The 13,160-nt window shown below is 42.1% G+C and overlaps 1 protein-coding gene across 2 annotated transcripts in view; it reads right to left on the bottom strand.

Annotated features, from left to right (window-relative positions):
* The window catches only part of LOC132826812 (dynein axonemal heavy chain 3-like), a 323,241-nt gene that overhangs the window by 122,078 nt on the left and 188,003 nt on the right, over nucleotides 1-13,160 (bottom strand). For both annotated transcript variants that reach the window (XM_060843056.1, XM_060843057.1), the window contains 4 exons: nucleotides 11,218-11,408; nucleotides 9,715-9,810; nucleotides 8,186-8,377; nucleotides 5,971-6,104 (listed from right to left, as the gene is read on the bottom strand). In XM_060843056.1, coding sequence (XP_060699039.1) covers nucleotides 5,971-6,104; nucleotides 8,186-8,377; nucleotides 9,715-9,810; nucleotides 11,218-11,408 — 613 coding nt within the window. The remainder of the gene's footprint in view (nucleotides 1-5,970; nucleotides 6,105-8,185; nucleotides 8,378-9,714; nucleotides 9,811-11,217; nucleotides 11,409-13,160) is intronic.

Raw genomic sequence — 13,160 nt, 5'->3', positions numbered from 1 at the left:
AACTGAGGACAGGGATATTCAATATCCCTCTGCAACACTGGAAATGAGGACAGGGATATTGAATATACCTCTGCAACACTGGAACTAAGGACAGGATATTCAATATCTCACTGCAACACTGGAACTGAGGACAGGGATATTCAATATCCCATTGTAACACTGGACTTGGGGACAGAGATATTCAATATCCCTCTGCAATGATGGAAATGAAGACATGGATATTCATATCTCACTGCAACACTGGAAATGAGGACAGGGATATTCAATATCTCACTCTAATACTGGAAATTAGGACAAGGATATTCCATAACCCACTGAAACTCTGGACATGAGGACAGAGATATTCAATATCTCACTGTAATACTGGAAATGAGGACAAGGATATTCGATATCCCACTGGAACACTGGACATGAGGACAGGGATATCCAATGTACCACAAAAACACTGGAAATGAGGACAGGGATTTTCAATATCCCTCTGCAACACTGGAAGTGAGGACAGGGATATTCAATATCTCATTGTAATACTGGAACTGAGGACAGGGATATTCAATATCCCTCTGCAACACTGGAAATGAGGACAGGGATATTGAATATACCTCTGCAACACTGGAACTAAGGACAGGATATTCAATATCTCACTGCAACACTGGAACTGAGGACAGGGATATTCAATATCCCATTGTAACACTGGACTTGGGGACAGAGATATTCAATATCCCTCTGCAATGATGGAAATGAAGACATGGATATTCATATCTCACTGCAACACTGGAAATGAGGACAGGGATATTCAATATCTCACTCTAATACTGGAAATTAGGACAAGGATATTCCATAACCCACTGAAACTCTGGACATGAGGACAGGGACATTCAATACCTCTCTGTAATACTGGAAATGAGGACAAGGATATTCGATATCCCACTGGAACTGGACATGAGGACAGGGATATCCAATGTACCACAAAAACACTGGAAATAAGAACAGGGATTTTCAATATCCCTCTGCAACACTGGAACTGGAAATGATGACAAGAATATTCGATATCCCACTGCTGGAACTGAGGACAAGTATATTCAATATCCCTCTGCAACACTGGATCTCAGGACAGGGATAGTCAAGATCTCACTGCAATACTGGAACTGAGGATAGGGATATGCAATATCCCTCTACAACACTGGAACTGAGGACAGGGATATTCAATATCCCTCTGCAATATATCCACATTTCCAGGGTTGCAGAGGGATATTGAATAACCCTGTCCTCATTTCCAGTGTTGCAGTTGGATATCGAATATCCTTGTCCGCATTTCCAGTGTTTCGGTGAGATATTGAATATCTCTGTCCTCAGTTGCAGTCTTACAGTGAGATATTGAATATCCCTGTCCTCAATTCCAGTGCTGCAGAGGGATATTGAATATCCCTGTTCTCAGTTACAGTGTTCGAGTGGGATATTCAATATCCCTGTCCTCAGTTCCAGTATTACAATGAGATATTGAATATCCCTGTCCTCACTTCCAGTGTTGCAGAGGGATATTGAAAATCCCTGTCCTCATTTCCAGTGTTTTTGTGGTACATTGGATATCCCTGTCCTCATGTCCAGTGTTCCAGTGGGATATCGAATATCCTTGTCCTCATTTCCAGTATTACAGTGAGATATTGAATATCTCTGTCCTCATGTCCAGAGTTTCAGTGGGTTATGGAATATCCTTGTCCTAATTTCCAGTATTAGAGTGAGATATTGAATATCCCTGTCCTCATTTCCAGTGTTGCATTGGGATATCGAATATCCTTATTCTCAATTCCAGTGTTGCAGTGAGATATGAATATCCATGTCCTCATTTCGATTGTTGCAGAGGGATATTGAATATCTCCGTCCCCAAGTCCAGTGTTACAATGGGATATTGAATATCCCTGTCCTCAGTTCCAGTGTTTCAGTGAGATATTGAATATCCTGTCCTTAGTTCCAGTGTTGCAGAAGAATATTGAATATCCGTGTCCTCATTTCCGGTGTTGCAGTGGGATATTGAATATCCCTGTCCTCAGTTCCAATGTTACAGTGGGATATTAAATATACCTCTCCTCAGTTTCAGTGTTGTAGAGAGATATTGAATATCCCTGTCCTCAGTTCCAGGGTTGCAGAGGGATATTGAATATCCCTGTCCTCAGTTCCAGTGTTGCACAGGGATATTGAATTTCCCTGTCCTCAGTTCCAGGGTTGCAGAGGGATATTGAATATCCCTGTCCTCAGTTCCAGTGTTGCATTGGGGTGTTGAATATCCCTGTCCTCATTTCCAGTGTTACAGTGGGATATCGAATATCCCTGTCCTCAATTCCAGTGTTGCAGTGAGATATGAATATCCATGTCCTCATTTCCATTGTTGCAGAGGTATATTGAATATCCCTGTCCCCAAGTCCAGTGTTACAATGGGATATTGAATATCCCTGTCCTCAGTTCCAGTGTTGCAGTGAGATATTGAAAATCCTGTCCTCAGTTCCACTGTTGCAGAGGGATATTGTATATCCCTATCCTCAGTTCCAGTGTTGCAGTGAGATATTGAATATCCCTGTCCTCAGTTCCAGTGCTCTGGTGGGGTATTGAATGTCCCTGTCCTCAGTTCCAGCATTGCAGAGAGATATTGAATATATCTCTCCTCAATTCCAGTGTTGCAGAGGGATATTGAATATCTCCGTCCTCAGTTCCGGTGTTACGGTGTGGTATTGAATATCCCTGTCTTCATTTCCAGTGTTTCGGTGGGATATTGAATATCCCTGTCGTCAGTTCCAGTGTTACAGAGGGTATTGAATATCCATGTCCTCAGTTCCTGTATTAAAGGGAGATATTGAATATCCCTGTTCTCAGTTCCAGTGTTGCAGAGGGATATTGAATATCCCTGTCCTCAGTTCCAGTGTTGAAGTGAGATATTGAAAATCCTGTCCTCAGTTCCACTGTTGCAGAGGGATATTGTATATCCCTATCCTCAGTTCCAGTGTTGCAGTGTGATATTGTATATCCCTATCCTCAGTTCCAGTGTTGCAGAGGGATATTAATGTTCAGTGATGACCTTAACCTACATCTCGGTATTAATTTAGATGCCAAAAATTGAAACAGGAAGAGTTGATTTATCCCTTAGGCCTTGTTTCACTGCAATGCAATGCACTCATGGCTGACATTGATTGAACTCCGAGTAAAAAATGAGGTCTGCAGATGCTGGAGATCACAGCTGAAAATGTGTTGCTGGTCAAAGCACAGCAGGCCAGGCAGCATCTCAGGAATAGAGAATAGATTGAACTCCATCTATCTGCCTTTGTCCCACATCCCGTAATACAATGGACAACTATCAGTCTGTCAAACTTCACATGAAAATGTACCATATTGACCTCGTATCACTTGTTGTTTCTGATCTTTGCCTATCCTTCGTGCTTCTGAATATCACTCAGGTCCTAATTTTTCGATTCTGCTCCTTAGTCCTCAGCTCCCTGACCAGCAGCAGTAGTTTCCCCCAGTTGACCCTATTGATCAAATGTCATCACAATCTCCTGATGTAGTCTAACCAGAACTTTGACTCAGGATTGCCTGCCCTCTTAATATTAAAAATCACACAACGTCAAGTTATAATCCAACAGGTTTATTTGAAAACACTAGCTTTCAAAGTGCTGCCCGTTTGTCAGGTAACCAGTGGAGTAGACTCATTGGACACAGAAGTTATAGCAAAAAGCTTTTTGGGTGTCTTATTCTGTGTCATATGATCCTGCCCCACTAGCTACCTGATGAAAGAACAGTGCTCTGAAAGCTTGTACTTCCAAATAAATCTTTTGGACTCTAACCTGGTGTTGTGGAACTCTTATCTTTGTCCACCCCAGTCCAACACCGGCATCTCCAAATCATAGCTCTCAATATTGAGCCAGCATTCCATTAAACTTGTTGATAATTTGCCCAATTTACCATGGAGATACTTTCTGTCTCATTCTATTGATATCAGTTTTATGCAAATATTGCCATTTTCTCAGTTTCTCCTTTCAACATTCTGTTGAACTGGATCGAATTATGATCACTGTGAGGGGAACATTCACATGTCATTAAACTGAGAACTCAGTCTATCTCATGTACCTTCACCTGATGAAGGGGCTGCACTCCAAAAGCTAGTGATTTCAAATAAACCTGTTGACTATAACCTGGTGTCACGTGACCCCTGACTTTGTCCATCCCAGTCCCACACTGGCACTTCCACATCAGTTCATCTCAGCCCTCATTACTGAATCAAACGTGGCCTATCCCTCTATGTTTACAAAATAAAGCTGCAGAAAATGATCACAAGCACACCTTTGGAATTTTGAACTCTGACGCTCTGCACATCCCAATCCCAATGTGAACATTGTCCAGGAAATATTCTGCCTTTGTAGCAGAAAGGGAGGGATATTAAATTTCTCCTGTTTAACCTCAGTGTCATAATTAATGAGCTATAACTTATTTCTGACTCGCACACATTAGAATATTTGCATTTATTGATAAAGGAATAGGGTATAAATGTGAAAAGGTATTGCTGCATTAGTGAGGCTGTACCTAGAAACTGTGTACTATTTTGGTCTCCCAATTTGAGGAGGGGTGTAGTTGTTTTGGAGGCAGTTCCGAGGACTTTCAGAGAGAGGGCCTTGTCTTATAAAGAGAAATAGAGCCGCTTAGATCTTTCTGGAGTTTAGCAAAATGAGAGGAAATCTAGTTGAGGTATGTCGGATGCAAAAGGGGATTGACAAAGTAGACATAGAGAGGATGTTTCCTCATATGGGACAAGCTAGAAGGAGAGGTTATAGCTTTAGGATAAGAGGTGGTGGATTTAAATCAGACATGAGGAAAAATTACTTCTCTCAAAGGCTAGTGAATCTGTGGAATTCATTCTCCAGAGTATGGCGGATGCCGGGACACTGAATAAATTAAAGGAGGAAATTAACACATTTTTACTTAGAAATTACAGAAAGGCTGTGGAGAGTAGGCAGGAAAGTGGAGTTGAGACCGTAAGAAATAGGAGTGGAAGTAAGGCCATTCGGCCCATCGAGTCCACTCTGCCATTCAATCATGGCTGATGGGCATTTCAACGCTACTTACCCCCCCTCTCCCCGTATCCCTTAATTTCTTGCGAGATTAAACACTTAACAATCTCTGCCTTGAAGACCTTTAATGTTCCTGCTCCCACTGCACTCCATGGCAATGAATCCCACAGGCCTAACACTCTCTGGCTAAAGAAATGTCTTCACATTTCCATTCTAAATTGACCCCCTCTAATTCTAAGGCTGTGCCCACGGATCCTAGTCTCCCTGTCTGATGGAAACAATTTCCCAGTGTCCACCTTTCTAAGCCAGTTGAGATCAGCTATGATGGTATTAAATGGTGGAACAGGCTCAAGAGGCTGAATGGCCTACTCCTGCTCCTAGTTCATATTTTCTTCTGATCTTATTTATAAACTTTTGATGCTTATTAAATAACTCAGTGAGAAAATGCATAGTGCCTTTGACCAATTCTTTTAAAATAAATCAATAAAGATTTATTGATTTTTTGACTTGATAGAGGTTTATAAGATGATCAGGGGAATAGATAGAGTAGACAGAGACTTTTTCCCTGGGTGCAAAGTGTTACAAGGGGACATAAATTTAAGGTGAAGGGTGGAAGGTATAGGGGGAATGTCAGGGGTAGGTTCTTTACCCAGAGAGTGGTGGGGGCATGGAATGTGCTGTCTGTGGGAGTGGCAGAGTCAGAATCATTGGTGACCTTTAAGCGGCAATTGGATAGGTACATGGATAGGTGCTTAAGCTAGGCCAAATGTTTGGCACAACATTGTGGGCCGAAGGGCCTGTTCTGTGCTGTATTGTTCTATGTTCTATGTTCAATTTTGCACTCTCAGAGAAGTATCATTAAAGTATCAGTAATACCAACAAATTATCAAACAATAATATTCAAACAGCAAACAGTCACCTTCCAGAAAGAGCAATGACACTCTGGTGGAAATGTTTACATATGAACACAGCCTCATTCCGGATAGCCTGTGACATTTCAACGTCATCCAGAAAATGGTTCGCCACTTTCTCTAAGGCATCCTCAGGCCAAGCCTGCAATATAGAAATGTGAAAGAGTACAACATGGATTTAAATCACATTCATAACACAGTCTACTAGCAAAGTGAGAGTCAGTGTGAGACACAGAAAGAGTCAGTGCTGTGCAGAGAATCAGTGCCATACAGAGAATCAGTGCCATACAGAGAGTCAGTGCCATTCAGAGAGTCAGTGTCAGACAGAGATATTGCATCTTGGAAAGTCAAATGAAGGTAGGTGTTTCAAGGTAAATGGTAGGGCCTTTAGGAGTGCAGTGAAACAGAAGGACCTTGGCGTTTAGGGGCATGGTTCTCTGAAAGTGGAGTCACAGGTAGACAGGGCAGTGAAGGCGGCTTTTGGCACATTGACATTGAGTCTAGAAGTTGGGAAGTTATATTGTAGTTATATAGGACATTGGTGAGACCACACTTGGAGCATTGTGTTCAGCTTTGGTCACCTTGCTATAGGAAGGATGTTATTAAACTGGAAATGGTTCAGATGAAATTTACAAGGATGTTGCCAGGACTCAAGGGTCTGAATTATAGGCAGAGGTTGGACAAGCTAGAACTTTTTTCTGTAGAGCATAGGAGACTGAGGGGGGATCTTATAGAGGTGTATAAGGTCAAGAGAGGCATGGATAGTGAAAGCGATAAATTTCAGGTTGTCAGGTGTATGTTGATTTTCACGAATATAAAAGGTCTTTTAAGAAATAGTTTTAAGCTAAGAAATTACTTTGAGTGTTGTAGCTGACCACACACAAAATAAAAAGCAGCAGAGGCATTTCACAATCAGCTCATAGTTTGTAGGTCCGTTTTTTGGACTATCAAGATGGTAAAGGATGATCTTAGAAGTCAGAGGGTTAGATAAGAGGAACTGGACAAAATAATAGGAATGCTGTAACAAACAAGGACAGCCAAATAAGGCAGATTTAAAGAAAAACAAGTGAGGTAATTAATAAGTATGATAGGCTTGGGCTTGGGTGCAGGGAATTACCAAATGAAGGAATAACGGATGCAAGTAATAACTAAATAAGGGGATAGAATGAAATAGACACTTATGATAGGTTTATTGCTCAGTGTAGGGGTATCGAGAGACTCCTCAGAAAAGTATAAAAAGCTCTGTATTTTACTGTAGGGTGTGTCTCTCCTCATACAGCCACCCGTCTTGCAAGATGTTCGAATAAATGTGCTGCTTTGGAACTCTTTGACTTGGACTGAAAATTATTGATTAAGTGGGGTTCATTTCTCACAATAGGGTGAATGCACTCAGTCTTTTTGCCAGGGTTTGGGAAGGAAGGACTAGAGGGCATCAGTTTAAGGTTAGAGGGGAAAGAATAAAAGGGAACCTGAGGGCCAACTTTTTTACATGGAGGGTGGTACGCATATGGAATGAGCTGCCAACAGAAGTGGTTGAGGCGGGTAAGTTAACAACATTTAAAAGGTATTTGGACAAACACATGGATAGGAAAGCATTCGAAAGAAATAGGCCAAATGCAGAGAAATGGGGTTAGCGTTCATGGACATTTTGGTCAGCATGGATCAGTTTGGGCCAAAGGGCCTGTCTCTGTGCTGTTTGAATCGATGACTCTATGAGGTAGTGGTGGAAGTGAGCACAACTTTGTCATTTAAGAAGCATGCAGACAGGTACATGGATGGGATAGTTATGGGGATTTATGGACCAAATGCAGACAAATGGGACTGGTTTAGGTTGTGAAAACTGGGTGGCATGGGCAAGTTGGGCAGAAGGGCCTGTTTTCATTCTGTACACCTCTATAACCCTCTGACAGAATGAAGCTATTCAGCAACTCTTGCTCTTTGCAACAAGCTTCCTGTCTGATGTGCAGCTCCATTTACCCTCTGGAACTCGCAGGAAAACATATTGAAACTTTCCACTCACAAAACAGTCTAATTATAAGGTGGAATATTAAAAAGTGCATTGTGGCCAAGTATTCAGCCATTCTATCTCAGTTCAACACTGTTGCAAATACCTTTGGTGAAGAAATATAAATACATCTGTAAAGTTTACTCCAACAGAAAGCTTTCAGATAACAATTGCTGTGGCTCACTACTCTTTGTTTATAAGTATTCAAACAGAGTTACCTGGAACCAGTCAATGGTGCAGCAGTTAATCAGAGCTGGGAAGTGCCGCAGATGGTTCCGGAATGCCTCACCGATTGGGCTGAATACCAGCATCAGGTGCAGGTTTTGCTGAATCCTCTCGGTGAATTTGCTGTATGGGTTGGTGGGTGTAAGCTCTAGCTTCACTTTGCCGGCTGGTGCAAGCTGGGCCATCTGACCGGGAGAGAACGTTAGCATCAAATAACCCGAGGGACACCTGTGATGTTAGTGCTCATCGTTCAAACATAAGCATGTTCAGAATATTGTCACTCTGATACACTGACAGCAACATTTCTAAAACAGCTCTCTGATCTCAAGATGACCTGTACACTTCACATCACTTCTCATTTGAAATGTTTGGGCTCAGATTGCAAGCATTCACAAACAATGAAGGTGATAAATGGTCAGAGCATCAATTGGAATGATGTGGATTGCGTGGTAAATATTGTCCAGAAAATTTGCAGAAAGCCCACTCCCTCCTTGAATCTCATGATGGGATCCTTCAACACTACCTGGGAGGTTCAGTAGGGCCTCATGTAACCATCCTAATTAAGGGCAGCACCTCTGAGGTAACCCTAACTCTTGACTTTAATCTTAACGCTAAAGGAATTATCATCATTACTGCACTCCCTCAGTATCTCACTCCGTCACTGCAACCCTCCCTCACTGCAACACTCCCTCACTGCGACACTCCCTCACTGTGACACTCCCTCAGTGTCTCCCTCACTACAGCACTCCCTCAGTGTCTCACTCCCTCACTGTGACACCCCATCATTGTCTCACTCCCTCACTGCAACATTCCCTCAGTGTCTCACTCCCTCAGTGTCTCACTCCCTCAATGTGACTCTCCCTCAGTGTGGCATTCTGAAAATATCTCACTCCCTCAGTGTGGCACTTCCTCACTGCGGCGCTCCCTTGATATGATACTCCTTCATTACAGCACTCTCTCAATTCGACACTCCTTAATGTGATGCTCCCTCATTGTAACATTCCATCACTGCAACAGTCCCCCCGTGCATCAGTTCCTCAAGGGAAGCGTGAATGGAAGGGAGAATGAGTGAATGGAGTGGAGAGTGAATAGTGGGAGGATGAGTGAATGAATGGAAGGGGGAGTAAGTGAATGGAGGGGGGAGTGAATGAATTGAGGGGCCAGTGAGTGAATGGAGGGGGGATGAATGAATGGAGGGAGGATGAATGAATGGAGGGGATAGTAAGTCAGTGATTGGAAGGGGGAAGTGATTGATTAGAGGGGTGAAGTAAATAGGCAAATGAATGGAGGAATGAACACTTGAATGGTGGAGGCATTGAGTAACTGTGAGATTGAATGAATGATGGGGATTGTGTGAATAGAGGGGACAATGAGTAATTGGAGGGCTGGGGTGATGAGTGAAATGTACAGTCACAGTTGCGCAAGCCACAGCTTTACGAAATTAGCTCACCAATCCATCTCAAAGGAAAGAAACCTGCAGTCAAACCTAGGAAATGGTTCTGATGTTGAGACAAACACCTACCTTTTCAATGATGATTCGCTTCTCCTCATTGTCATACAGGTTGGGAATGTCCCCGGTGTTGAGAATCATGCTAATATCTTCAAGAAAGGCTTCATCCTGATGGAAAACAGTGATGAGGAGAACTGCAGACTTTGAAACGGAAGATTATTCATTCCTAGCCATTGTCTGGATGTGGCATCATTGGTGAGGGCTGGCATTTATTGGCCAATTAAAGCCCTGAGGAGATGGCAGTGAGATGCCTTCCTCAGCTGTAGCACTGGTCAGAGAACGGCTAAAAATCAAATACCATGCATCATACAGTACAGAAGAGGACTTTCAGCCCACCAAAGCCACACTAAATCTAAACTCATCCCACTTCCCAGCACTGGACGCATAGCTTTGAATGTTATGACACATCAAATGCCCTTCCAAGTATTTTTTAAATGTTGGGGGCTCACCAGCCTCAACTACCCTCACTATCTTCTGGGTGAAAAAGACTTTTCTCAAATCCTCTCCAAACTGCCAGTCTTTTACTTTAAAATTATGTCCCCTTGTGAATGACCTTTCAACTAAGGGAAACAACTGCTTTCCATTAACCTGTTCCATGCCCCTCATGAGCTTATACACTCCTGTTAGGTTCCCTTTCACCTTCACCTCAGGAAACATCCTGAGCTTTTCAAGCCTCTCTCCATTGCTGAAATGCTCCTTTCCATGCAATATGCTTCTCCTCCACCCTCCTCCAATCCATCACACTTTTCCGATAGCGCAGTGATCAGAACTGCACACAGTACTCTAGCTGTGACCTAACCAGTCTTATACAGCTCCAAAATAACCTTATGCTCTTATAATTATGCCTTAGCAATAAATGCAAGAGTCCAGTATGCTTTCCCAACTACCCTCTTAAGGTCTGTCCTGCCACCTTCATGGATCTGTGGACAGGCAACCCTAGATCCCACTGTTCCTCAGAGATTCCCAATGTCCCAATATTCATTGAGCACCCCACTATTTTATTTCTTTTAACAAAGTCTATTACCTTACATTCATCAGGGTTACGTTCCATCTGCCATCTGACCAATCTGTCTACATCCTCTTGTAACCTAACACCTTTCTCCTCACTGTCCACTACCCCACCAATGCTGTGCCCCATCATTTTATATCTGGCCAGACTGGAGATGCCACTTTGCTTCCCCTACCTGAAAAGACATGAATAAACCAGTCGGGCTTATACAACAAACCAAATTCATGGTCACTTTTACACATTTTACTGTCAGATTTTACTTAACCAATTTTAATAAACTCACAGTTTCCAGGTTACAATAGAGTGGCACATTTGAAAGGTGTAACTCTGGAAGGGTACTGTCTGAAAGCTATCTTCAGTTTAGGCTTGAGGGGTCTGTATTTAATATTTGGAAGGTAGCAGACACACAGAGGAAATGAAAGATTGAAAGAGGCCAAACTGATGTTGGGGAGTAGGATTTGGAGAAGTACCGCAAATGGATTCTGTGTGGCCATCCCAGTTGATACCTTGATCTGATGGTCTGCAAATAGGAAGACGGTCGAAGTGCCATTCTGCCCAGCTCCACGTAACACTTTCTTCAGATCTTCCTTCCACTCGGACAGTGTGTATGTTTTCTGAATACTGACTTGGAACACCTCGGTTTCAGCCATGAATGCAGTGAGCCTTGTTGCTGACTGTCTCCCACTCCCCCCGATCCCTGCCATTAATAACACAAGCAAGTATTATCCAACAACACATCCAGGTTTGTGAATGAATGATTGGTCCATCATTCTATAATTAAACATTGAGGTGCCCTGCAAAAGGAAAGCTTTCTGTGACATATTTCTGTGTGAGTGAGGAAACCTCATGGAGAAAACTACTTTACAGCAGTTTTATAGCAGCTACAAGTCTGCATACATTCTTGACTGAACATTGACGCACACAAGACATCTTTTCTTCTAAAATTAATTGGCATGTGAAGCATTTTGAGAAAAATGATTTTAGATACACATTTAAAAACATCACTACCTCTCATATTAAAGGCACAGCAGAAGAATCAGGCAGCCATTGTTTTGTGACTTATTATGTTTTTTTTTGGGGAGGCACAAATAGCAGGACAGTAGACAGAAGTAACCCCCAGTGCATGAGGGAGATTACTCCATTATGGGGCCCAGGTTCAATCAGTGGCCTTCGGTCCTCAGAGTATATTAATGAAGCACCATTCTTTCCAAACCTCTTCCTGGTGTGACCTCACTTTAATACATCAGACATTCTGTAACCCCAGAGTTAACATTTGAGGAGAGTGGAGAGCTAGCAGAGCAGCAAGGTGAAGATATGGTTTGACTCAGAGAACTTAAAACTGCTGAGTTCAACCTGAAAAGTTTGAGAAGCCATCATTTTGCAAAACTTTGAGAAGATTTGTAGCTCAGGTTGAGGTTCTGAACGAACCTTCTAGCTCAGTGAGCAAACCTATATCCATTTTACAGAATGTTGCAGCAGCAGTTAAGCCTGAGGGAACAGATGACCAAGCCATGTCCACTTGCGTGTTATTGCTGTGAGGGTTGTGTTGCTTTAAGAGCCGATATGAGAAAGAGCAAAAGATCAGGATTGAAATCACATGACCAACGGTATGTGCAGTCCAACAGAAGCAAGCTAGAAGTGGGATGAATACATTGTTATCTGAAACTGCAAATTGCAATCCAAGCTGTTAAATAAACCTCAAGGGACTTTCAATTAAACTGAATCCAAACTATTTAAGCTGTGCCACATACCAATAACACAAGAAATACGATATGGTGATTAGAAGTGCTTTTCCTTAAAAACCAAGTATTAGTTTGAAAACTGCATAGATAAAACTTCTGATAAGGTTTAAAACAACATTTACAATTGGACTCCTGAAAAAGTCATTATGGGAACTGTGACTACTTGTTTTATGAGCCTGATCAGGGAGAGTTGGTTTTAAATTGGGTCATAAAAGTATGCATCAAAAATATTTCAAAAGTAAAATTAATGATGCAACTGCGCTGCTGAATACAGCAAGATGAACATAATTTCCCCACATATTGGTAGAATTTCTAAAAGACAGAAAGCATCAGAAAGATTCCCTAGCATGAACTGGAAGGCCTCAGATGTCCTGTATGTTGTTAGGCTCTTTTAAAAAAAATGGAATTTTAGATTCAGTGTTTACAGAACCAGATAATTAAACAGTGAAAACAAAGATAGCCATTGGAAATGAGATGTTGTATAGACTCAACTCTTCGACATTTGCATCTTGTTTTAAGATGACCAGAGATCAGCTTGATGTTGAAGTAAACTTTAGAATTCTAGGGTTGATGCCTTAAAAGTAACAGTCACAAAAATTAATTAATCAGTTTGTTAGGTGCTATGACAAGGGCAGGGCCGATTTTTCAGAAACTGAGCTGACTATGGAGTAATAGAACTGGTGACAGCTTCCTGAAGAAGGGCTCAA

The sequence above is a fragment of the Hemiscyllium ocellatum genome, chromosome 23 (assembly GCF_020745735.1).
Source record: "Hemiscyllium ocellatum isolate sHemOce1 chromosome 23, sHemOce1.pat.X.cur, whole genome shotgun sequence".
Classification (NCBI taxonomy): Eukaryota; Metazoa; Chordata; class Chondrichthyes; order Orectolobiformes; family Hemiscylliidae; genus Hemiscyllium; species Hemiscyllium ocellatum.
This window is presented reverse-complemented; position numbering and strand designations above follow the sequence as displayed.